This window comes from Haemorhous mexicanus, chromosome 19 (genome assembly GCF_027477595.1).
Source record: "Haemorhous mexicanus isolate bHaeMex1 chromosome 19, bHaeMex1.pri, whole genome shotgun sequence".
Taxonomy (NCBI): domain Eukaryota; kingdom Metazoa; phylum Chordata; class Aves; order Passeriformes; family Fringillidae; genus Haemorhous; species Haemorhous mexicanus.
The window spans coordinates 3583246-3607322 of NC_082359.1; the positions used below are offsets into that span (position 1 = coordinate 3583246).

Consider the following 24077-nt stretch of genomic DNA (forward strand, 5'->3'; position numbering starts at 1 on the left):
ACCCCAGCCAGAGCGTGCCGGTGCAGTGGGTACAGAGGAGGGCTGCGGAGCTGGGAAAGGGTCTGGGGCGTATGTGTTTGAGAAGAGCGGCTGAGGGAGTTTGGGGTGTTTAGCCTGGCGGAGGTTCAGGAGGGACCTTTTCGCTCTCTACAAGTACCTGAAAGGGAACCGGAGTCACGTAGAGATCGGGCTTTTCCCCCAGGCAACAAGCGACAGGACAAGAGGACAGTGTTAAACTGCGCCAAGGAAATTTTAGGTTGGTCATGAGGAGGAACTTTTTCACAGAGAAGGTGATCAGACATTGGAATGGGCTACCCAGGGTGATGGAGGTGTTTAAGGAAAGACCGGACGTGGTCTGGCTAACATGGTAGTGACTGGGGGTAGCATGGGCCCGATGACCTCAGGTCTTTTCCTCCCTAAGCGGTTCGGGCTCCCTGACCCGCGGGCGGCTCGCGGCAGCAGCGCGCACGCGCGGCCCAAGGAGGGAGGCGGTGCCGCGGGGGCCGCGCTGTCCTCCCCTTGTCCCCGCCCCTGCACGCCGCCCATTGGCTACAGCCCGCGGAGGCGCCTCCCCATTGGCCGGGCCTGCCGTCCGTTCGGGCCGCGCGCCGCCGCCGCCGCCATGGTGCGCTTCAAGAACAGGTGAGGCGGGCGGGAGGCGCCGCTGCCGTGTCCGGGCCCGTGCCGCGCCGCTCACGCCGCGCTGTCCCGCAGGTATGTGCTCTGCGAGGTGATCTCGGAGGACCCGCGGTGCCGGCAGTGCATCGAGGACCGCGTGCTGGGCCTCGCCGTCAGAGACGCCATCGCGCGGGTGCACGGGGACTACGGCCTGGCGTGCTGCTCCATCTCCTTCACAGGTGCGGGCGAGACGGGCGGCCCCGGGGGTGCGGGGTCCCTCCGGGTCCGCTCACCGTGCGTGTGTGTCCCGCAGGGAAGTACCTGAACGCCTACACCGGGACGGTGCTGCTGCGGTGCCGCAAGGACTCGTACCGGCTGCTGTGCTCCGCGCTGCCCTTCGTGCGGTACCTGGAGAGCCGCGGGCAGCGCTACCCCTGCTTCCTCAACACCCTGCACGTCGGAGGTCAGGAGCCCGGGGGGAGGACGGAGCTTTACTCATACCTGCCACGACGCCGTGGTGCTGCTCTGGGTGCGACAGACATTCCTCGTGTGTTACTAACAGCAACTGCTTTCAGCAGATCTAAATAAGAAACAGGCACCAGCAGTTCTTTTTTTGAAAGCCTCGTTAATTTTGCTTGAAGCTTCATTACATTTATCTCAAAACCAGAACAGCAAATACAACGTTACATTATTTTAAAATATATTTTCAAAATATAGTATCTTCTGTATTGTGAAAATTAACCCCCTGGGGAAGTAACAGGCACTGCACGTTTGAAATTATTACTCCACCACTTAACCTCAGCAGTGCAGAAGTCTCCAGCCCCTTTGTATCATTTACATTAACAACCTTGTTTCCTGGAGCATGTGTCACTTGATACAATGCTCTTTGGGAAATACACAGGCAGTTCTGAAGCATTTGGTTGTGTAGGTTGTTACATACTGTTCTTGTGACTTCTACAGGTACCATAAGAACATGTCAGAAATTCCTGATTCAGTATAACAGAACACAGCTGCTGAGGTTGTTGCAAAACTGTACAAATGAAGGTGAGTTTCTCCAGCCACTTTCCTAAAATTTAGCCTCAGTTCCTGGGGGTTCTGTAGGATATGCTGGGCTACTTCTGAATTCTTGGCCTGAGAAATGCTTCTGTCTTTAGAAATGGAGGACAGTCCAGTGTATGTGAAGAGATCAAGTAATAAACCTCTGTTGCTTTCTTTGCAGAGGAAAGACAGTGTATACAGAAGTCCTTGTTGAGCTGTTCCCTTACAGAAGAGCAGTCTGAAAGTGGAGATGAGGAGGATGATGATGGCACAGAGACAGACTGAATGTCACTTGTTACTGTTCACCTCTATTCTGTACTTGCTTACTCAAGATGTGACTGGTTATCTTCAGTGTTACGCAGTGCAGGGGACTGGAAAAGTATTTGTTCATATTTAGACTTCATTCCCCATTACAAATGTTTTTAAACAAATTTTTAAAAAATAAAACATTATTTCACTTAAGTAGGCTACTTGCCTATTTCACTCCAGGAGTCAAAACCACTTGCACTCAGGAGTGCAGCAGCTCAACATGTTCTTCATGCTGAGGTAGAAGGGAGCTTTAGGCAGTTGGCACAGAAGGAATGTAGTTGTTCTCCTTCAGCATACAAAAAGCATTAACATCTGCACTGTTAGCCAGGGGGCTATCCACTGTTTGGAGTGAGAAAAGCACCAGTTGTGTACACAGGAGCAGTGAGTTCATGGAATGTATGGCAGAGCTGCAAGGCTCAACTCCATCCCCCCCATTATAAAACTCATAGGTACAAGTACTGCTTAGATATTTATTAAGTTTACACCAATCAGTTACAGGAAAGTAGCATTGCTGGTATTATCTCGAATCCATAGGAAAACAAGATCCAATTGAAGATGCTGTCCCTGTAGGGACAGCCCTGCAGCAGGGACAGCCTGCCTTGCCCACATCACTTCCCTTATCCTAGTGCCTGTGACACATGGAGGTGAGTTACACCAGCTCCAGCTATTCTCTCTTCCCAATGCAAAGAAAAGTTGACTATAAATGTGCAGAGATAACAGAACACAACAGATACTGGTTAGACACTTAAGTATGTTACTCCTGTTCCTTAGCTTAAAATGACTTGCTGTAACCACAGTTCACTGCATATTTGAATCTCTCTTAGTTGCTTTCTCTGCCCTCACCAGTTGTTTTCCCATGTGCATTTAAAGTTGACAGCAAGACGTGTTACCACTGTCAGGTATCCTCTCTTAGTTTCTTTGCAGTCCCCTGACAAGCTGTACTGTCTTTCACTGAGTGGGGTTAGTTGTGACCAAGCGTGAAGCCAAGCTGCTTTCAAAGAAGGTCTTGCAGGTGTTTCCTCTATCCTCCTACAGCAGTTGGAAGTGTTCTTTACCTCCCCCACTCTCCTGTTCTTTCTGACAGCCACATGTGATGGACTCTTTGGTACCAGCTTCCCATGAGGCACACAAGGAACCTGCTGCTCTGAAATCAAGCACCCATGTACTGACATCAGCTTTTTAAACAGGGACAGAGCCACTGAGAGCCAGTGGTGCTGGAATACCTGACTCCAGGTGCCTCAGACACACTTCCTGCTCAGATCAGTGTCAGAGGGACAGAGCACACTGAAGCCTGTGCCACTGGGGCTGAAGACAACAGAAGACACTGTCAGTCTCCCTCCCTAAGTTCAGTGGTACTTTTTACCAGCACCCTGCAATTAAAAGCCAGCAGGAAGGTAAAATGTGACCCTGTGCAATGTTCCAGGGCTCCACGCTGCTGTGACAGCCCAGCTGCAGCACTGTAAGCATGTGTGCGTTTGATTTATTGCAACTGTTGGCCTTGACTGGTACGTTACACCTAAAACTCATTTTATTCAACAAAATCCACACCACTTAACTCAGTAGCTCAAATCAAACCACAAGCAGTGCAGAATGTGACCACCCAAAGAAAGAGCGGGGAGGGGTCCAGAGAAGAAGACATGTTCGAAGCACAGATCAACTTAAATCCCAGAACCAAGCACATACAGGCCCTTATCCCAGTACAAGAGAACCCCAGCTTCTTGCTGGGGTGTAAAAGTTATCTACAGACTTCAGCTATCAGTTGTTCTTCCAACTCAAGAGCAGCCAGTGCCAAATCATCATTCAGAAGGTTATCAGAAGCCCTAGAGGGGAGTGTTTATTCTAGATGATCAGGTTAAAAAGAATGAGTAGCCCATGGTTGGCAAAAAAACAAAAAGTAGCAGCCTCACTCACCCACAACTGAACAACTGAGAGAAGTCAGGAGGTTCCTTCTACCACTAGTGCCATTTTGAAATACAAAAATCATCAAGCCACTTTAAAACCAAGTAGCCAAATTCTGCTTTACACTCACCTCAGCTTTTTATCTTTCCAAGCCAGGAGAACAGGAGGAATTCTTGCTCTTTAGAAAAAGAACAGATATAGCAGCTAACACTCTAAAGCCAATAAGCTGTTTTGCCTGTATCCAGTGCAGCCAAAACCAGTTTCTCAAGAGAGCAGTTTGACAGCTTTACTGCAACAGCACTACTGTCAGTCAGCTGGACTTCTGCCCATGAATAATTACAGGAAAATAAAGGCTCCCTGCCACTTCTCTTGAGTAATACTGCAGTACTTTGGCAGTGCCACACACCTGTAAGGACTTTCACACTGCTTATCAGCCCCAAAGGACTGACTCAGCAACTAGAAGCCTTGGCAGATTTGTATCTGGGTTGTAACTTCCAAAACTCTGTTTTAGTATAAATTCATTAAGCAGTTGGAATCAAAACATGTTACTTCAACATATGCTATCATGGTTTCCTCCTGAAGCCCCTACAAGTCCTGGAAAAACAAGTTTAGGCTGTTCAAATTTAAATACTTAAACTATAGCAGCAAAACAAAGCAAAAATAAAAGAAAACCAGAAGAGGAAACTTCTCTTGAATAGCAGAATCACTTTGTGTGAACAACAGAGGTGCTGAACAATAGCTTCTGCTTCTGTTTCTTTCTTTTCTTGCCTCCCTTTTCATCTGTGAAGGATTAAAATAATACTGTCATTCTTATCATGGAACAGGAACATCACACAGAAATGATAAATGGTCTTCCCTGGCTTAAGTGGCTTCTACAGATCCACAACACTTACTATCAATTTACTGAACACCAGGTAGTTTAACAAAAAAATTACTGCAGATGAACTAAGGGAGACTCCATCACACCTGAAACACAATTATAAACATGCCTTAATGACTGTAAAATTGCTGTTGCAACAGCAGATCCTAGGACTGCAGTGTGCAGCAGTTTGCCTTTCCAACAAGGATCACTTTGATACATGTCCAGGAAAACCACAAGTGGAGCAGACACTCCACTGAAACTCCCAGGCCCTCCCATCCAACTCTCTCCATCATCCAGTGCAGTCTCCAGACAGAAGCCAAAGCTAAACATCAGAACTGAGCATTAAAAATAAGTTTCACCAGCCAGCACCAGATTTAAGTTCACCTCAATTTGTTTCACATTCTCTAATTTGAAATTTCAGCTAGCAGTTACCTTGACATTTTGGTCAAACTGAAGTGGTAGTTCAGCAGCTCAGGTATTTCAGTTTAGAAATGGATAACCTGAACTTCTTTAAGATAAAGCTTAATTTAGGTTCCAGTAGAGACATGGCCAACTCAATTGTCAAAAGCCATCTTTGTCCTAACAGGATTCTTTGCTAGTTGGAGATCTCAGCTCCCACTAAGAGGCTGCTTTAAGCTGACAGAAGCCCTAGTCAAGCTGTTCAGAAACCACAACCTAACAATTTTCAGAACTGTGCTCTGGCCAATTTTTGGTCCCCAAAATTGCTGCTTTGACTTCTCCCAGAGGAAGAAGGGGATATACTCAATTTTTTCACTTCAGAAAACTTTCCTGCCCTTCCCCCTGCCTTTCACCTGATAAATGATCAGCTGTGGACGGTTTGTCCAGTTTCAGGAGGGCTGCCTCAATAGCTTGGCTGAAGGAATTCTGGAAGCTGGGCACAGGGATCCGGTCAGAGCTGTCACTTTCTCCATCACTCTCTCCAGGCACAGGGAGTGCCAGAGTGTTCTCATCTGAAAGAGGGAAGGACATGCAGAAGGCTGTATAAAACTTTCACCACACAAATGCCCCTCCACACTCCAGATCCTTCTTTTGAAGTTACAAGATTTCTCACATTTGTGTGCATGGTAAAGAACCTGAAGTTCCACTACCAAATTTTCTTACCTCTTGTCTTTGGAGCAGGTTTAGGCCACGTTTCTGGTTTTGCCTTTCCAACTCTCAACATCTATCAAAACAGTTGTAGGATATGATTAAATTCCACATACTTGAACAATGCTGCAGACCCCCTAAGTGGCAAGAAAGTCTAGAAACCCCTTCAAGCACTCAACCCTTACGACATCTCCCTAAGATTTATCCCAGATTGGTTTTGTAGGGGAAGCAATTACAGTCTCAGCCTAATCCCCAACTAAGACACAGGTAATTCTGACAAGATTCACTCTGCTCCATGGTTTACCTGGGCAAAGGAAGGGAAGGGAGACTCTTCTTCCAAGCTTCCACAGAGCAATGGGCTGACCTGGCTGGCAGCAGGTGACAGTGGAGTTGGAATAGACTCTACAGAGAAAGGAACTGAGAATTAAAGCCAGTTAACACTTGGCCAAGGCAGTCATTGTGCTGCTTATCAGGATGTAACAGAAATAAAGTTTTATTATCCTATGTAATTACTCATTTTGATCTCATGGGTTCTGTCCATCAGTCACACAGTGGGATCTCTCAAATTTCCTCAATCTTTTTATTTAAGGAAAATTTAAGTTTGCCTGTAGTTTTCTTTCAGGTTTTTGTTTGCTTGAGGGGTTTTGTTTACTTATTTTGGAGAGCTGCTGGTGGTGGGGCTTTTTGTTAGGTTTATTTTAGAATAATGTGTTGAGAAGATGGAGATGGATAGAAAGAAAAAATACCAATAGTGTTTTCCTAGCAAACACAATTTTCTTCCCTTTTTGGGGCAATTATTTTCTTTCTTCTGCCTCATGTGAAAAATGAGGTAACTACAGTGCAGATCCCATATTGTCAAGGTAGAGGCAGCAAAAAGCAGACAAAGAAACAGAATGTTTCTTAACCATGTCTGCCTTTTGTTTATTAACTCAGAGGCAGCTTAGGAAAGAATCACAGAATGGTTTGGCTTGGAAAGGATTTGAAGACCATCTCAATCCACCCCCCTGCCATGGGCAGGCACACATTTCACTACACCAGGTTGCTCCAAGCCCCATCCAACTTTGCCTTGAACACTTTCAGGGATGGAGCAGCTGAGCTTCTCTGAAAAGAAGTTGTCTTTGATCAATATTGAGAAAGTTTAGCATGATGACCTGAGCAATAGATCCCAAAAGAAGGATCAAGAGCTAGATGTGATGTGCTTTTCCAGATGCTCACCTGTCTGAAACACAGGGCTTCTGCCAAGAGGAGACTGACAGAAGCCGTGATGATCAACGCTGGTAGTTTCTCCAGGGCAGGAGGTAAAAGCAGGGAACTGCTGCAGATTCTCCAGAGCAATATGGACCTCTGGATCTAGAAAGAGATTTTAAATTAAAGCACTACACAATGTGGGGGAGGACTGTCAATATGCAAGTCATTTCAGGAGTCTAGGAGGTGCCAACTCATTTCTTTCCACCCTCTATTTGGAGACCAGTACAAGTCCTGCTGCTGGATGGAAGCGGTTTCTAGGCCTTTTTTTGCTTTCTTCACTTTTCACTTTACATCATGATTACTATAAAAACAGAGAGCTATGTACACCATGGAGATAACTGTGCCCTTGAATGCCCTCCATCTCTCCCAAAATGCACAAGAATGCAGCAATTGCATAACACCACTTAACATCCTGACGAAAACAGCTTATGTTTTTCATTGCACAGACATTGTTCCTAATACTTTGTAATCTTGTTCTAAGTACACACTACAAACTACAGGCCTCAGAGTTCATTCTATAGCTCAAGAAATCAAATATGACTGAAAATCCACCAGTTATGTGCCATCACCACTTACATTTGCCCTGTTTCTTGTTCTCTTCCATCTCAATCCTGCGTTCGCGCCGCCGTTCATCGCGAGCTTTCTTCTGCCGCAGGCGTTTCCTCTTCTCAAGGTCATCTAGGAGCAATGCACAGTGCTGGATATCAAAAAACCCACACCAATACTCTGGCAAGGTTTCCTCCAGCTCTGAGAAAAGCCTTGTAACACATTAGTAACAAAGCATGCTTACATTCAACATAAGCTCTTCCAAGCAGTTGGGATTTTTTTTATTCTTTTTGTAACTGCTGTCTATGAAACAGTGAGCTGGGGCTGTTCTGTCTAGCAGTCACCAGAGAGGTGGTACAAGAGGAGCACAGCTCTAATGTATGTTCTTTTTTCTACTGTTAAAGGGATAAGAACAACTACAAACCTGAGAACAACTCTAAAGTCTCCTTAGAGATGACAGGTGGCTTCAGAGCCAGTTCACAAATGCTGAACTCACAGGTGAGGGGCAAGTGACAGAGGTAGCGATGACGCTGTCTTATATCCTGATAAAGAGAGAGTGATATATCACCACAAGGACTAGAGGCAGCCATGGTGATGAACAGAAATAGAATGCACAATACTCATCAAATCAAATGGAAAAAAATAGCACCAGTGACACAATAGTTACTTCAAAAACTACAAACACATGACGGATGCCCTGAGTCAGAATCAAATGTTCCAAGATCTCCACCAGCTACATCATAATCAGACTTGGATGCATTACTCCAGCTTGCTTACTGATTTTCACTCACATCACTGAAATAAAACTCTGCAATACCAGACTTCTAACACAATTATTTTTGTACTGGACCTTCTAGGAAAAAAAATCTATACTGCAGCCTACTTATCAAAAGCAACATAAGGCCCAGCACCTTCCACAGATGCCCTTCATAGATCAGCATCTCTACCATACTTATTATTTCTTACTACTGAAGCGAATCAGGTCTCCTCTACAATGACCAACCTGCTAAAACAAGGCCCTTAATTAATAAGAAGATAAAATAACTACCTCTGTCATGGAGTAGCCAGTTATCTCCACTACAGCTGCAGTTATCTTCTCTGGACTCTTCTCCAAGCTGCCATATTCACGCACAAGGCATCGAACGTTCACGGGGTGAAGGTACATGCACTGCCCATCCTCCGCTGAAAGGAAACACATCTGTCACATTCATGTTTTCTGAAAAATCCCTTTGCCCAGGATTCTTCTCCTGGGAAGCTGAGAAGCCTCAGAGAAAAACGGAAAACAATAATTCTCTCATTTGCTTCTCCTGTGTTTTGCTGCTTTGGAATGTGTTTGGAGATTGTTTCATTGGTTTCTGCTGTGAATTATTTTGACTCCTTGGCCAATCAGTGCCAAGCTGTGTCAGGACTCTGGAGAGAGAGTCACGAGTTTTCATTATTATCTTTTAGACTTCTCTAAGTATCCTTTCTGTATTCTTTAGTATAGTTTAATATAACATTCTTTAATATAATATAGTATCAAAAATAACAAATGAGCCTTCTGAGAACATGGAGCCAGATTCATCATTCCTTCCTGCCATGAGGGCACCCCACAATACAATACACACCACCATCACTCCTTCCTTGCCTGTTCATTTTCAGTACCCTTATCCCCACCTCAGGACATTCTCCACTAAGAAAATTAAAGCTCCTTTCTGAGTTCCTGTAGGACTTTTATTTCACAGGGGTTACCTGCATCTAATGAACTGACACATTCCTCAAGGAGGGCCCAAAGGAGGCATCTCTGCCCCTATGATTCCAGGATTTCATTGCACTGACCTTGATAAAAATAGTAAAAAGGAGAGTTGCCAAGATGTCCACTGCTAACTGTATCTTTAGATTCTTGGCAGCTTGTTTCAGCTGGATTTGGCTCCTCTCCAGTGCTCATAACAGGTTCTCCTACAGTGTCCACTTCAGGTACTTCCTCCTCATCCAGCACTGCCTCTTCTACTTCCACAGGAGGCGAAAAGGAACTTGCCAGGTCAGAGGAAGGCTCCACAAGCTCCTCATCGAATGCAGAGAGATATTCCACATCACACTACCACAGCAGAGAGGACAGAGTTAGTACCACACCACCTACTTCAAAGATTATCATCTCTGCAAAATCTCTGGCACGAGCTCCCCACACACTGCAGTGTGAGGTGGCAGAATTAAGTGTTAACGGGATGTGCCAGAGCAGATTTGTCACCCACCTTTTTCTCTTGGGAAGCAGCAGGCTCCACAGCTTTGGAGCTTTCTAGGACCAATTCTTCCACGGCTGCACTGATTCCAGCAATGCCATTGTTTTTATCCTGGTCAGCAGACAGTGCTGTTTCTCGCTCCTGGAGATCATCCAAAGGGATCAAGTTTCAATTTGCCCTTTAAGCCAGGAGACCACCCCTATAGTTATTTTTAGCCTTGTCCTGGCATTCCTTTACTGGAATACCATCCCATAAAAACCTTTCTGCTCTGTTATCCTGAACACCACATCAGATACCTGGGGGCCAAAGGCTACAGTCTCCTCCAAGGTGTAAAATGCTACTCCAGCAGCAAACAACAGCAATTTGCTAGAGACCAGAATAATCACCCACCACCATCCATACAGCAGAACAAGGATGCTCAGCACACTCTTAAAAATAAAGCTACCAGAAGGCTCCCAAGAGGTTGTTACCTTCAGCTCCTGGATAGCTGCCTCAATGAAACAGGCTTCTGGGGTGTGTTTTTCTTCCTCATACTGTTTCAGTAATGCTGCTTTCTCCTCCAGGATCACCAGCTGCAAGACCTGCTCCCTGGATGCCAGAAGCAGCTTTGAATACTGACTGTGCTGGTCATCTGCACAGAAGGAGCACCAAATCATTAATATCTGCATGTAGAGCCATCAGTTTGGAGTGCTGCCTCTTCTGAAGTTGTGCTACTGCTCACTTTTGGGAGTTATTCCCTCAGGGCAGACAACACTCAGCAAGAGTTTGATACAGACTCCACAAATTACCATTGTATCACAAGCTGGTGTCACATAGCTGCTCTGACACCTCCCCCACACAGCAGTTCATCTGCCATTTCACCACTGAGTAGCTACACATCAGTAGAAACAAAGCCTAAACTTCCACACTGTAGCAGCATCACCTTTGAGAAGCCTTGAGGGCGTCAAAGCTTCCTGAAACAATGCAGTCTGCAGCTTCTTCCTGCTGCTGGAAATTTCTGCAAAGCCACCCTGGCTTGGCTCAAACTACTTCATAAGCCCATACACATTAAAAAAACCCACACAAAACATTATTACAAGGTTTTTACAAGAAGCACAGCAAAAATAGTAAACTAAAGAATTGCTGTTACTTTACAGCAACCACAGCATCCCATATTAACACAATCCCCTATATTCACTGCTCCCCAAGGGCCCAACCTTATCCACAGACACCAAGTTAATGGTGAATTTCCTGGCTTTAGTGTGTTCTCAAATCCTGTGTTTGTTCTTCTATTTGTTTTATGAAAAGATTTGAAGTCCCCTAGTTTCAAATACTGGGAAACACGTGAGAGCACAGCCTGCATGCTGGATATCCATCACACATTAGAAAACTCGACTTTTTCCAGAGAGTTTAAATGCATGCAGCCTTTCCTAAATGTGACTGCAAAATGAAGTGAGCCAAGACAGCCCACAAAGCAGCAATGTTCAGTAAAATTATTTCTTTAGTCACAAAATTTTTGCGATACTAACAGATAAGATGATGATGAGTTAGTCACACTCTTGACTGGAGAAAACTGAAGATGTCAGGCAACAGATGTTTGGAATAAGGTATGCAATAATTTTGATTATTTCCCCATAGCATTCACTGACTTCAGTTGATAAGTGAAGATGATGAAAACCTTGTTGAAGGTTACAGCCTTGAAATGGTTTAGACACAGAGAGAGTTATTTTTGTGAAGCTGTGTAATGAGTCAGGAGGAAAAATGTTAAGGACACTGAAGAGCCAATAAAAGCAGCAAGAGTCACACCAATGACTGCAGGACACAAAGGACACATCAAACTATAAGCTGTGGCTGTGAAGGCAGGAGTCTGCAGTTCAGCCACTTGAAGGGACACAGCACACAAGTTAAAGTCTTTACAGAAAAACAGTGTGAGTAGAAAGTTTACTGTAAATACGTGGTCATCAAGCTTTCCTGCTGCTAAACCCCATGTTTTACAGCCAGGGTCAACTGTCTCAACACAAATGCTGGTCACAGTCAGGAGAACAGGATTCCAACCACCAGGACTGAGATACACTCACCTCTGATGTAAACAGGCTGAACCACATTCATCCACTGGGATTTGGGCAGTGCTACCAGAACACCTTTCTCTCTTCTCATGAGTTGCATTGTAATGGTGTCACCAATTGCATACTGACGCGTTTCCATAGCAACAACACTGCAAGGCACGGAGGAGGTTAGCAGAGCAAAAATAACATTGCAAAAAGATGCATGGTTTCATTAATACCGCCTCACCTCTTCAGATCCTTCTTATGAACAGAGCCATAACAAATAGGACACTTACTCCAGGTCTTCTCACTCAAGGAGAGATAGTGAAGGATACATGCCCAGCAGAAGATGTGCCCACAGCGGGTGATCTTGGCAGCAGTTGGTGGGTACAGACATATGGGGCAAGAGGGCACTTCATGGCTACAGATTCGCTGAAATGGCACATGAGAAGAACAGTACAAGACTCAAAAATCAGTTCCTGGGATCCAGAATAAGCCACCTGTAAGATCTACTCTAATATATTATTTTCCAGCTCCTTAGGCTCTGTTTATTTCCCAAGAAATTAATGCACTGTGAACTAACACCTTCAGACTGCACCCAAAATAACCTTCTAAGCAACCCATCTGATTTCTTATGTCTTATTTCTACTCTAATGACATTAGTCTCCTCATGTTTCCCCTCAGGTATTCACCATCTCTAAGAGTTAGCAGCATCCTCATCATGTGCATGCAGACAGTGGGAAGGCAAGCGAGCTCTGTGGCCTCTCCCACAAGCAGACTTGTGCAGCCCTGTGTAACTGTGAGACTGAACTTACCCACTTCCATGAACATGCTAGGTCTAGTCAGACACTTTGGTAGCTTCTCTGTGTGGCAGAGACATAACTGCCAAGCAAGCACCTCGGTTTTTCAGCTCTCTTGTAGTGACAGGTAACAGTAAGCCTACCTCCTCTCCACCTACACCATGCACCAGACTGTCTTGGCAGATATAAATTGCTGCCTGAGGCAACCCAAAACTTCTGACCACAATTCTCAAGAGATTTTCCATTTTGTTGCTAGGCAAGATAGGCTACCTATGCACAGAATAATTCTTCAAAATTCTACACTCTAGTCCTCTTCTGTGGACTCATGCCCAAGTTTTCTGTTAATAACTCGATCACAAGGACTCTGTCTACAGAATGTCAGATACTATTTTTGATGAGCTCCCATCTGCGAAAGCAAGAAGAAGCTGCTAATTTTCCTAATAGATTTTAGCACTTCTCTTTTCCTGTCATGAAAGTATTTCATAATATATTCCATGACAGATCTTTCCCAGTATTGTGGGAGTGACAGAAAAGGCCTCAACTCAAAAACAGATGAGTTTTATGTAACATCACAGAGGGAAAGAGGTAGTTAAAGACAGGTTGAGGTTCTTAAGAAGGAAAAAAAAATCTAGCCCATCACAACTGACCACTTGCTCCACAAAGTCCCAGTTGACCAAGGTATCTGGATCAGCAAAGTGGACTGTGTAGTCCTGTTCTTCAGAGACAACAAACTGGCAGCTGGGGAAAGGCAAAGAGACAGATGATCCACTCAGTTGTTTCTAAAAACTTTTTGAGAACTATCCTATCCCTATAGGATTCTCTCAGCTTCTTCTTTGTCCAGCAGCAAACTGCTGGATGCAGTCAGTAACTTCTATCAACAAGAAATCAAGAGTTCAGTTCACAACCAGATTTTCAGGATGCAGGTGTGTCTAATTTCAGTTAGACACAATATCACACAGTAAGGACAGAATGAGCCAGGCAGACTGGTTTTCCAGAAACGTGTAGGAAACAGTCAGCTGCAATGGGGATCTATTAAAAAACAGGGAATCCACAAGGGGAAAAATCTTGTCACAAAAACTACAGCTATTGGGGTTCCTGCAAATAGACTTCACTACAATAAGCCACAAAACATTATGGAGAAATCAGAAGCATCAATGCTGAAAATACTTTTTATCTTTAACATTATCAGAGCTAGGATGTCCTGAACACACTTCAAATTCTGGGGAAATTTCCAGTCAAAAAGGAATTCTGCTGCTAGGTTACTATATTGATCATCATTTGGGTTATACTACATACCCTGGGGCCCACAAAATAATTAGCATTTTAAGAACTAAGACCCATATAAGTAATTACCTTTGGGACTTAAAAATTCTGATTAGCTTTCATCTAGCAACTGCTATCCCTTCTATCTCAACAAACCAACTTCTGGAAAAAACAACCATCAACAACCATCTTCTATAAGGAACTATACAGATATTCCCAAATAGGAGTGTCATGTCCCAAAGCTGTGCTTGAAAATTTGAGCAGAGGATTTTTGTTTGTATCTAAAGGACTCAATCCAACAGATACCTTTGCAAATAGGTGAAGACAACATCCCTTTAAAACATAGTTATTATCACTAAAAACACTACAGAAAGGTAATTTCATCCTGGAAAAGACAAGACAATTAGTCAAGCCCAAAGGGCTTGTCACCCCTTACAGCTCCATGTCTCTGCAGAAGTCTTAGAGCCCTGTGGATCTCCCACTCACTTGGCCTGCAGGAAGAGCTCCTTGTTGAATGGTTTATGTCCCCACTTGTTCCTTTTCCCCCAGTTGCCATGTCCATTCCCATCAAAATGTCCTGCTTGGCCACGGGGTTCAAAGGTGAAGTTCAGTAAGTGGTTCAGATTAATCTTCTTGGGACCAGAGAACTGGGCAGGGCTGAACTCTGCCCGTTGAGCCTCTGCTACCTAAGAGAGAACAGCACTGGTTAGAAATTGCTGGAGTTTACAGCAAAGGCATCAGTGCAGGTGGACATCCAGGCCCCATCAGTGACAGCACACAGCACATGCAGCATCTACTCACTCACCTTCTCCCACCCCTGTTCTGCAAATCAAGTAGTGCAGTGTTAGAAATGCATGAGAACCTGAAAGTCAGAACCCAGTGCTCTTACCCCACACTGAGCAAAAGGAGGAGAGTTAAAACAACCACAAAGACATATAAAAGCTGGCAAAACACAGTCAAGAAGAAGTTGTTCAAATCCTGACAATACTCTTTTATTAGACAGTAATACAAGCCTGATTACTGTCTGCACAGGCTGTACTTGTTTTGGTTAGTTTTCATGTAATGAAGCAACAAATCAAAATTCTGCAGAGGCAGCAGGTGAATTTTCAGCCAGTGATCTGGGTGAGAAGTGCTGCTCATCCACCAACACTGAAAAACCAGAGTAGCAGTTAAAGCCCACAAACACTCCACAGTACTTAGATCCACATCAGCATAAAAGCCTCAATCTGGTTTTACCTGGCTATCAGCAAGGCCAATACAATTACTTTTGCAATGCCACTATCACCTGTAAATTTGTGCCCCTGAGCTGGTTGGACACAATCAATCTCCAGAGGGCAAACTTTAGCCTGTTTAGAAGATTGGTTGGCAGAGTCCCTTAGAAGGCAGGGCTGAAGGGCAAAAGAATCCAAAAGACTGGACATACTTCAAGAAATCTTAAAGGCACAGGAACATGCTGTCCTCTTGTACCAAAGAAATGAGGGAAGACCAGCCTGGCTCAACAGAGACTTTTAAATGGAACTCAGGAAAAAAAGGAATTTATGACCTGAGGAAGAAGGGATGGGAACTCAACAGGACTACAAAGATGTCATGAGGTTGAGCAGGGAAAGAAGTGAAGGGCCACAGCCTGACCAGAACCTAATCTGGCCACTGCTGTAAAACACAAAAAGATGCTCCCATAAATACACCAGCTACAAAAAGAGAGCTAAAGAAAATCCCCATGCTTTACTGGATGCAGAAGGAAACAGTGGCAAAGGGTGAGGAAAGGCTGAAGTACTTAATGCTTTCTTTCCCTCAGCCTTTAATAGTAAGGCCAGATGACCTCAGGGTACCCAGCCCTCTGAGCTGGAAGACTGGGACAAGGAACAGAGTGGAGCCCCACACTCCAGAGAAAGTCAGTGCCCTGCTGTGGGACTCAGACACCCCCAAGCCCATGGGGCTGGATGGGATCCACCCACAGGGAGGGAGGGAACTGGCAGCAGTGATCATCACCAGCAGCCCTGGCAGACTGGGAGGTCCCAGCTGAGTGGGAGTCACCAAAGGTGACACAGGTGACATACACCTACAAGAAGGTGTGGAAGGAGGATGTGGGGAATTACAGGCCTGTCAATCTGACCTCTGTGATGGGCAAGGTTATGGAGGAGATTATCCTTCAAGCCATCATACACAGGGTACAGGACAGCCAGGGAATCAGGCCCAACCAACATGGCTTATGAAAGGCAGGTTCTGCCTGACTAACCTGATCTCCTCCTATGACAAGGTGACACAGTGCAGGAGGGAAAAGCTGTGGATGTTGTCTGCCTGGACCTTAGAAAAGCCTTTGGCAGAGTTTCTCAGAGCATGCTCCTGAAGAACCCGGCTGCCCGTGCCTTGGATAAGCAAAGCACTGCAAGTAAAAAGCCTGTCTGGATGGCTGGGCCCAGGGAACAGAGGGACAGGGGGTGACATCCAGCTGGGCCCCCATGAGTGGGGTTCCCCAGAGCTCAGTATTTGGGCCAGTCTTATTTAATGTCTTTATAAATGATGTGGACAAGGGGATTGAGGGCACTCTGTGCAAGTTCACAGATGACACCAAGCTGGGTGGGAATGTAGATTTGCTGGAGGACAGGAAGGCTCTGCAGAGGGATCTGGACAGGCTGCACTGATGGGTCAAGGCCAGTGGCGTGAGGTTCTACAACACCAAGTGCCAGGTCCTACATTTGGGTCACAACAACCCCTTGGAATGCCCCAGGCCTGGGAAAGAGCAGCTGGAAAAAACCATCAGGAAAAGACCTGGGGGTGCTGGTAAACAGCAGCTGAACACAAACCAGGTGCACCCAGGTGGGCAAGGCAGCCAGTGGCACCTGGGCTGTACTAAAAACAGTGTGGCCAGCAGGAAGAGGGCAGTGAAACTGTGTCACAGTATATTTTCACAAAGGACCTGTATCATGTGTACACGGCCTGTCTTGGCACTCATTCCTCAGATGGCATTTTCTCTTGGAGCAGAGCAAAGAGCACCCCTCTTCTGTAGTTGCCAAGCTGCTCTGCTCACACTCCCTCTGGCATCTCAACAATGTTAGCACCTCTTATCACTCTCTCCCTTCCCAACCCAGGAACTGAACACAGCAGACCTAGCTAGGCAGGTCAGGGTGATCCTCTCATCCCAAGAAAGGAGGCCTGGGAGTCATGGCATTACACTTCTCACCTCATCTCGTCTTCCACCATTAGAAGAGCTAAAAGTTTTGCCACTTCCGCCGCTGCCTCCCCTTTGAGGGGGCATCTTGTTAAAAGCTTTGCTTTTCTGTGAACTGGAGCGACGGGACTGACTGGAAAAGTTCTCATTTTTGGAATATGAAGTTTCTCTTTTACGATTATAACGTTGTTTGGATCCACTGGCATTCTTTCCATCTGAAAGGAAAACAAAAGAAGAATCAGATCAGCAGCTGCAGAGCTGGCCCCATGCACTGCACCTCAGCTAAATGCACCTCAGAGATGAGCTCACCTCGGTCAGTATCTTAAGAGTAGTGTTTATCAGGACATTAAATCCCCCAGCAACCCAAACCACTTCATTCCTATCACTGTCCAAAGAGTTTAAACAAAAGTATTTGCTGTGCTCTACCTTTTATAAAAAAGTTTAATTTCTTTTTTCCAGATTTGGAATTGCCACCACCAAATATTAAGTGTGTGACCTGGTACATTAAGTTATAAACATTAACATCACATACCACATCTTCATACCCCATTACAAGAACTGACAACAGCTAGTTCTTTTCTTTCATTTAATTTGCCTAAAACACACCATTTATCATATTTATCACACATAAAATACACTGTATAAATACACTGCTGTGTTTTTCTTAAAGGCTTCCACTGCCTGTTTTCAATCACTTCTGCACTTTTTGATTAAAAAATCCCAGCAGATCTAATTCTGTTTTAAAAATACTTTTATGTCATCAGGCCAACAAATGCTAAGTGATCTTGAAGCACAAACCAAACACTTGGTGGCCTTGCAGGGCACACACCTAAGATCTAAGATCTAAGTCCACCAAACTATGCAACAACAACTGTCTGCCAAAAACTGTACTCAGCACACCACTGACCCCAGCACAGGACACAGTGGTGAAGCACAAAGCAAAAAACTGCAGGAATAAAGAGCAGAAAAATCAATCCAGCTCTTCAGAGGGGTGCTCTGTGTCTCAACAGCTGCTAAATCAAACTGCTAGAACATAGTTAATACTATGAAGGTATTTCCAGTAGTCTTAACACAAGATCAGAGCTGCCCAAGCACACAACAGGCTGCAGGCTGGGTGCTTAACCCAGCACTTCCACCACCTGCCCCAAGTTTTATTTGTAGCAGAGGTATGGTGATAAGCTCAGAAACAAAACTCCTGAGGCCCCACAAGACATCTACCCACAGCAGCCAGCCCAAAAGTCACTCTGGATACTCCGTAAACATTACACAAACAGCAACACCTCACACAATATCTAGTTGCACTTCACAAAAGCCCATTAGTTTCCCTTTTCCAACTTTGCAGTCCTCCTCCCCACCCCTTAACATAAATCTTAGGTGGCAGGCAAACACATCACTGTGATTCAGGATCATGTTTCTCATATGGGCAGTTTCATTGCCAGTGCTCCCAGTTTTTCCCTTTCCCAGCACCACTTCCTATCTACCCAAGCATTTAAAACAGCTGGAATGGCATCATCCACATAGAGTATCTTTTGTTGTTATTTTAAGTTTTTTCTTCCGCCTGCATCCCTCAGAAAAGGTGAGCTGAGAACAGGATGGTTTGTGTGTTATTGTATATCACTGAGGATCCAACTTCTAAAGAATAAATTGAGCAATAAAAGGGGCTGGACCAGGTTCTGTGCTGGTCTGCTGTTTCTTGCACTTGTCAGACTTCTCTGGCTGCAACTACAGCTAAAACAGGACACTATCACTACTTTCACACGATGTGACAGGCCCATATTGCAGACAAACTTCATCATCACAATTGGTAATTTACTCTGCTATTCAAAAGGCTGATCCTTTAATTCAGAATTAAACCAACTCTGACAGAACCACAGCTGTGTAACTCAAACACATGCCTGCAGAGCTGGCAGTGCTTTAATGCACATCAGGCTAAAAGGACATGGCTTGAGTGTTATCAGGAAAAAACACACCAGAAGCTGCCAAGTACTGAGGGTGTGACCAGGGTCTGGCTGAATGATTAGACAGACCTTTTTTGAAAATGTTTGTAGGGAAGAAGGAATAACTAACACCTCAGAGTCTCTGGTAAAAAATTAAGTAGTTTTGAAGCAGTTTAGACTACTCCTTAAGTTACTCAGGGGCAGAACTTGTCAGCTCAGCCACCCTCTCTATCTGTAATTTCAGCAGATGCACCAGAGGGACACATGCCTGTTGTGACTGTACCATTCTGCAGTTTCTCTGCCATCTTCAAATGGGAAAAAGAAACAACTCAAAAAAGTCAGTCTAAAGTGGGTGTTTACAAGTCCCTGAACAAGGAACAGCTCACCCCTGGAGCTGACAGAAGAATCCCCTGCCACTTAAAGTTTTAACTGAATTACTCACCACCAGCTTTGTCAGTCAGATGGTTTGCACACATTCCTGTCATACCATGGGTCCTTTAAGGGCACCTCCTTGAGCCTTTGGGAGTCACTTCAGTGACTCTCACACTTTATAGGGAAGAACTCTCCACTTGTGCCTTTTTAAAAGGACCCTACAACAGTCTAACAATGCTCCACACCTGATTTTACAGATAGGTGGTTTCACCCCTCACCACAAGAATAACTGACCTCAGCAGAAGCCTGGTCCAGCAGAGCAGTAAGGAAATTGGTCAGCAGACAACCAGGAGCTTGGAGAAGGCATCTGTACATTGGAATAGCTTTTCCCTACCCTGAATCTAAGCAATGCTGTCCCTTCCAACCTTTCCAGCATGCCACATGTCAGGGAGCTCTCTGCTTTCTATCATCCATCCCAGCACTCCCACAAAGGGCAGGGCAGGAGAGGCTGCACTCTGGCACAGAGAAAAATAGAAGATTCTCACTGCCATCCTCTCTTGAGCAATCCCAGTTTTAAGCAGGGTAAGTTTGGATTTGGTAGTTTCTTTTTTGCTTTTTTTCTTGGCAAATGAGAAGTTAGCAACAGCCAGTGTGCTGGTGAGGTACTTACTCTTCACTCAGGTACTCAGTCCTTCTGCTTTTCATGGCATCTAACATACATATACATACATACATACATACATACATACATACATACATATATATATATATATATACACATACACACAGATTATGTGGATTTATCTACCCATTCATACTCATAAAAACTTATAAAAAATACTGTCTGTATAATTTAAAAACACTAGCAATAAAACTGTTCTGTCATTTTGGAGCAAGCCCTGAGATTTGTGGTTTCTCCTGCTGTTAGAGGACCTGTATCTCCAAAGATCCAGAGAGGGGAGATGAAGCTCACAGCACTAGAAGCAGCTGTAGGTGACTACCTGGGCACTGGAGCTGCAATACTGGCTTGCTACTGGGGTGAGAACTGCTGTCTCCTTCCACCTTTTTCCCCCTCTTTTCTGCTGAGCTGTGCTGAAGCCAGCAGCATTGCATAAGGGGTCTGGATCACACTAAAGCCACAGGGTGGTTTCATGAAAACACACTGGGGCCACTGCTGCTGCCAAGGCAAACATCCCAGAGAGCAGGAAGTGACTGAGCTCTCACAGCCCAGCCAAGCAGGCTCACACTGGGTGTGATAAGGCCCAGGAAGGTTTGTGACAGTTAACACTGTCCATCAGCTCCACTGCAGAGAACCCCAACAAACCTATTTTGCCTTAGCTACTTCATTCCACTCTAATTGGATATGATTCCTGTTGGCACACTAATACAACATAAAGAAACTTTTCTGTTAGAAACTGGCAGTTTGATTTAGTCTCTGAGGCCAAACCTGAAAGACAGGAGGAACTAAACTTCCACAAATACATGGGAATACAGTACTCTATTGAGCCAATTTCCAGCTGCACTGCAAGAGAAAGAGAAGCTGCCATAAGGGTTCAGGAATATACATTCCTTCACTTCCTCAGCTGGACAGATACAGCAGGTAATTTTGGAAAGCATCAAATGGCAAGTGCTGGACTGGATTTAACCCAGTGACATCTGAGGAAGGTCTGTGCTGCATAGGATTACCTTCCATTTCAGAGGAGATGCAAGATTTCCAGAACACATCCTATATATATATATATATTCCTATTATATATATTCATACACCACATCAGCTACAAGGACTGTGATAAGGAACTCCAGATTCCATATGCTGACATGCCAGTGTCCTACACCCAACAGCTCTGAAAACACAGCCAAAGTTTTACCCAGCTGCATCCTGTGTAGTTGTTTGCCCTAATTTCATCAAGGGAATCTTTTAGTTTCAGTTTTCAGTATGCTCCAGTTAAAATATTCCTAAAGAAACAGCTACTCCTATGAAAAGAGATTCTTATTTGTCCAGCTCTCTTTGATACCCTGTAAAGGAAACAACCCATCCCTCTGCCAAACTACTGTAGTTTGGAAACAGCTATCACTGAAGTGGAATTGTGGTATGACAAAATTTTCCTCTGTTTTAATAAAAAAAAAGAGGTCTTAAAAAGTTTTGGTGATTATTTAATTAAAAGTTTTGGAGTAGAAGAGAACAGCCATCAGGATTCCTCTCCCCACTGCTCCTGTGCTACCAGGGCCATTATTTCAAACCTGTGAAAGGTGACATTCCACAAAAATCCCTTAACATATTTTTTCTTGGCTAGAACAACAGGCCTTTTACATCCTTCCTCAATCCAGATATTGTGTCTTCTACACGAGGGGATACCAGCCACAGCACAAATCATCTTAACCCCTTCCTGAAGGATGTCTGCATTCTGTGAACAATCCTCCACAGAGCATCACACACTGCTACAAAAGAAGCTGGAGTGAGGAGGTGTCTCTTGGCAAGACAGCGACAGAAAAAGTTCTTCTTAAAAAGACTTCCAAGTGTTTGAATTAAAAGTTAAATTTAATTGTAATTGCACAGTTACACCACAACCTGGGGAGCTGTGGGTGAGTCACCTCCCATGTCCCACTTCTGTCAGTCCTGGGGAAGGTCAATTAATACAGGTGAAGAGCAGGTAATGCAGGACCTGACCATGCTTAGAAGGTCCAAAAAGGAGTCAACAAACTCCTCCAAGATATGTATTTTGTTAACCCTCTGGGGTGCACTGCTGCCTTCTCAGAGCCTCAAGTAATACAGCTGAAGCAAACCACTGAGGAGGAAGGAAATTAGTACAGCAATGGTGGTGTAGCAACCTGTTGACACTCTCATATACTTCCAGAACTAAAATCACCAATTTTAATCACTACTGCCCTATTTCTAGGTTTTAGGAGGAAAAAAATAAAAGGTTGCCAGGAACACACACACACTCACTCCCTTCCTAAACAAGTTTAGAGAGCTATGGGGGCTTAGGTATTACCTTGAAACGATGACAGGAACCACACTGGCTTCTGACAAACTGCTCTGTCAGCAGAACCAGCTGTTTGCAATCCCAGGTGAGACACTTTGGGTTGAACGCCAGATGAGCAAACAACAGCCAGCTAACCCTGAGCTCCCCCAAAGCAGGTCACTGAAACACGGGGGCAAGGTGAACGCTGGGTACGGATACCAGAGCCCCTCAGTGAGGTGTAACACCACAGGTACCAGATAAAGTTAAGGGCTACATTCACAGTGCCTGTGAATAGATGTTCTTACTTGAGGGCTTTAGCTGTCAAGCTGCTTACTCCAATGCTAATGAAGATAAAGCATTAATCCTTAAAGGAAGAGGAGAGCGGGAATCCCAGCTCGCCAAACAGCGAGCAGAGCCGGAAGAGGAAGGAAAAAGAAACCAAAAACAGGCAGTGACCTGAAACGCCGCCTATTAACCGCAGCTAAGACACAAACAAGCCGGCAAGGCAAAGTTCGGCTTCACCCCAGCCCTAGGGGGCACAAGGCCGCCTGTCCCCGCAGCCCCGCTCACCCCCTCCCTCCCCGCCGAGCCCCCTCCCAGCTCTCACCGCCTTTGGGCTTAGACTCCCCCGCGGCGGGCCCGGCCGAGGCGGAGCGCGGCTGCTGCCCTTTGCTGCCGGCCGAGGATCCGGGCGCACCGGAGCCGCAGGGGCTGCTCTTGTCCATGGCGGGGGCTGCGGGGGTGGCGCCGGGCGGGCTCTGCAGCATCAACGGGCGCCCCGGGCGAGCGGCGGCCCTGGGCGGGGGGGCACGACGGGCGCTGGCGGAGCCGGCGGGGGCCCAGGCTCATGGCCCGCGGGGGCGACCGGCGGGGGCGGCGCAGCGCGGACTCGGCCTCCTTCATGGCGACATCTTCTCGCTGCTCCGCTCGAACCGGGGAAGGCCGCGGGAGGCCGGGCCGGGCCTGCGGGGCTCCGGGCGCGGGGGAGAGAAGAGCTGCTCACGGAGCCCCGCGGGGCCCGGCGCTGCTGCCGCCCGAGGGGTCGGCACCACCCCGGCACCCACCGGCTGCTCGGCGCCGCACCGGCCCCGGCTCGGCCGCCGCTGCCCCGTAATGGCGACGAGTCGCCCGCAGCAGTGGCCGGACCCGGATGCAGCCGGTCCGGGCGGGCCCACGGGCATGACGGGACTTGTAGTCCTGGGCCGCGCGGGGCGCGCCGGGAGCCGGGGCCGGGCCCAGCCCCGAGCCCGGAGCCCGCCCTTCCCTCCCCGCCCGGCACCGACGGCGGGATAGAAAATCATGCCGGTTTGTAGCAAAGAACCGTAAATTAAAAAAAAAAAAAAAAAAAAAACAAAGCAAACACTACCTCATCAGGCCTACTTGAAGTGATATTTTTAAACTTTTCCTTCAAAGGGGAAAAAAACCCACAAGGCAACTTGGATCCTAAAGACATTTCTTTTAACCTTTGTTGATTTTTGTGAAATGTCACCTTTCACAGGCTTTAAATGCACTTTCAAGTGCATCTCCAGATGCCTTTTCCATTATTTTAGGGATGAGAGCTTCAAGTTCTGTGGGACAGCAATTCCCAGCTTTTTTAAAAAAAGTACAGGTGGAGCATGTAAGGGCATCTTTACCCCCAGAATTCATACCATGATGTAAATGTACAGCACCTCAAGCAAAAGCTTCACTGCTAGTTTTGTATG

At 45.8% G+C, this 24077-nt stretch overlaps 2 protein-coding genes across 4 annotated transcripts; one reads left to right on the plus strand and one right to left on the minus strand.

The window, feature by feature from the left end:
* The first annotated feature begins 576 nt into the window (after positions 1 to 576).
* POP5 (POP5 homolog, ribonuclease P/MRP subunit) lies at positions 577 to 2118 on the plus strand. Of its 2 annotated transcripts, none has more exons than XM_059863818.1 (5): positions 577 to 642; positions 715 to 857; positions 932 to 1147; positions 1579 to 1662; positions 1838 to 2118. In XM_059863818.1, the coding sequence occupies exons 1-5, from the start codon at positions 623 to 625 to the stop codon at positions 1939 to 1941; spliced, it is 567 nt and encodes a 188-aa protein (XP_059719801.1). In that variant the 5' UTR covers positions 577 to 622; the 3' UTR covers positions 1942 to 2118. The 2 variants fall into 2 exon arrangements, with proteins under 2 accessions (XP_059719801.1, XP_059719802.1); XM_059863819.1 differs by having other exon boundaries at positions 590 to 642; positions 932 to 1081.
* A 303-nt stretch (positions 2119 to 2421) lies between these two features.
* On the minus strand, positions 2422 to 23145 carry RNF10 (ring finger protein 10). 2 transcript variants are annotated; one of them, XM_059863817.1, is made up of 17 exons: positions 22982 to 23145; positions 17115 to 17317; positions 14420 to 14619; positions 13318 to 13408; positions 12118 to 12302; positions 11904 to 12040; positions 10317 to 10477; positions 9859 to 9987; positions 9446 to 9704; positions 8676 to 8809; positions 8052 to 8169; positions 7658 to 7759; positions 7049 to 7183; positions 6138 to 6235; positions 5849 to 5909; positions 5539 to 5697; positions 2422 to 4644 (listed from the first exon to the last, which is right to left on the minus strand). In XM_059863817.1, the coding sequence occupies exons 1-17, from the start codon at positions 23139 to 23141 to the stop codon at positions 4568 to 4570; spliced, it is 2409 nt and encodes an 802-aa protein (XP_059719800.1). In that variant the 5' UTR covers positions 23142 to 23145; the 3' UTR covers positions 2422 to 4567. The 2 variants fall into 2 exon arrangements, with proteins under 2 accessions (XP_059719800.1, XP_059719799.1); XM_059863816.1 differs by having other exon boundaries at positions 6138 to 6250.
* Positions 23146 to 24077: the final 932 nt, after the last annotated feature.

What these genes read in the sequence shown, in the direction of transcription:
- POP5 (XM_059863818.1), top strand. Translation starts at nt 623, where the DNA reads ATGGTGCGCTTCAAGAACAG. An exon ending in CTGCTCCATCTCCTTCACAG is followed by an intron (nt 858 to 931) that starts GTGCGGGCGAGA and finishes TGTGTCCCGCAG; the next exon opens with GGAAGTACCTGAACGCCTAC. An exon ending in ACGCCGTGGTGCTGCTCTGG is followed by an intron (nt 1,148 to 1,578) that starts GTGCGACAGACA and finishes TGACTTCTACAG; the next exon opens with GTACCATAAGAACATGTCAG.
- RNF10 (XM_059863816.1), bottom strand. Translation starts at nt 23,141, where the DNA reads ATGCTGCAGAGCCCGCCCGGCGCCACCCCCGCAGCCCCCGCCATGGAC. An exon ending in TCAGCCTGTTTACATCAGAG is followed by an intron (nt 10,478 to 11,903) that starts GTGAGTGTATCT and finishes CCTTCTGTGCAG; the next exon opens with ATGACCAGCACAGTCAGTAT. An exon ending in CAGCTATCCAGGAGCTGAAG is followed by an intron (nt 9,988 to 10,316) that starts GTAACAACCTCT and finishes GATGATCTCCAG; the next exon opens with GAGCGAGAAACAGCACTGTC.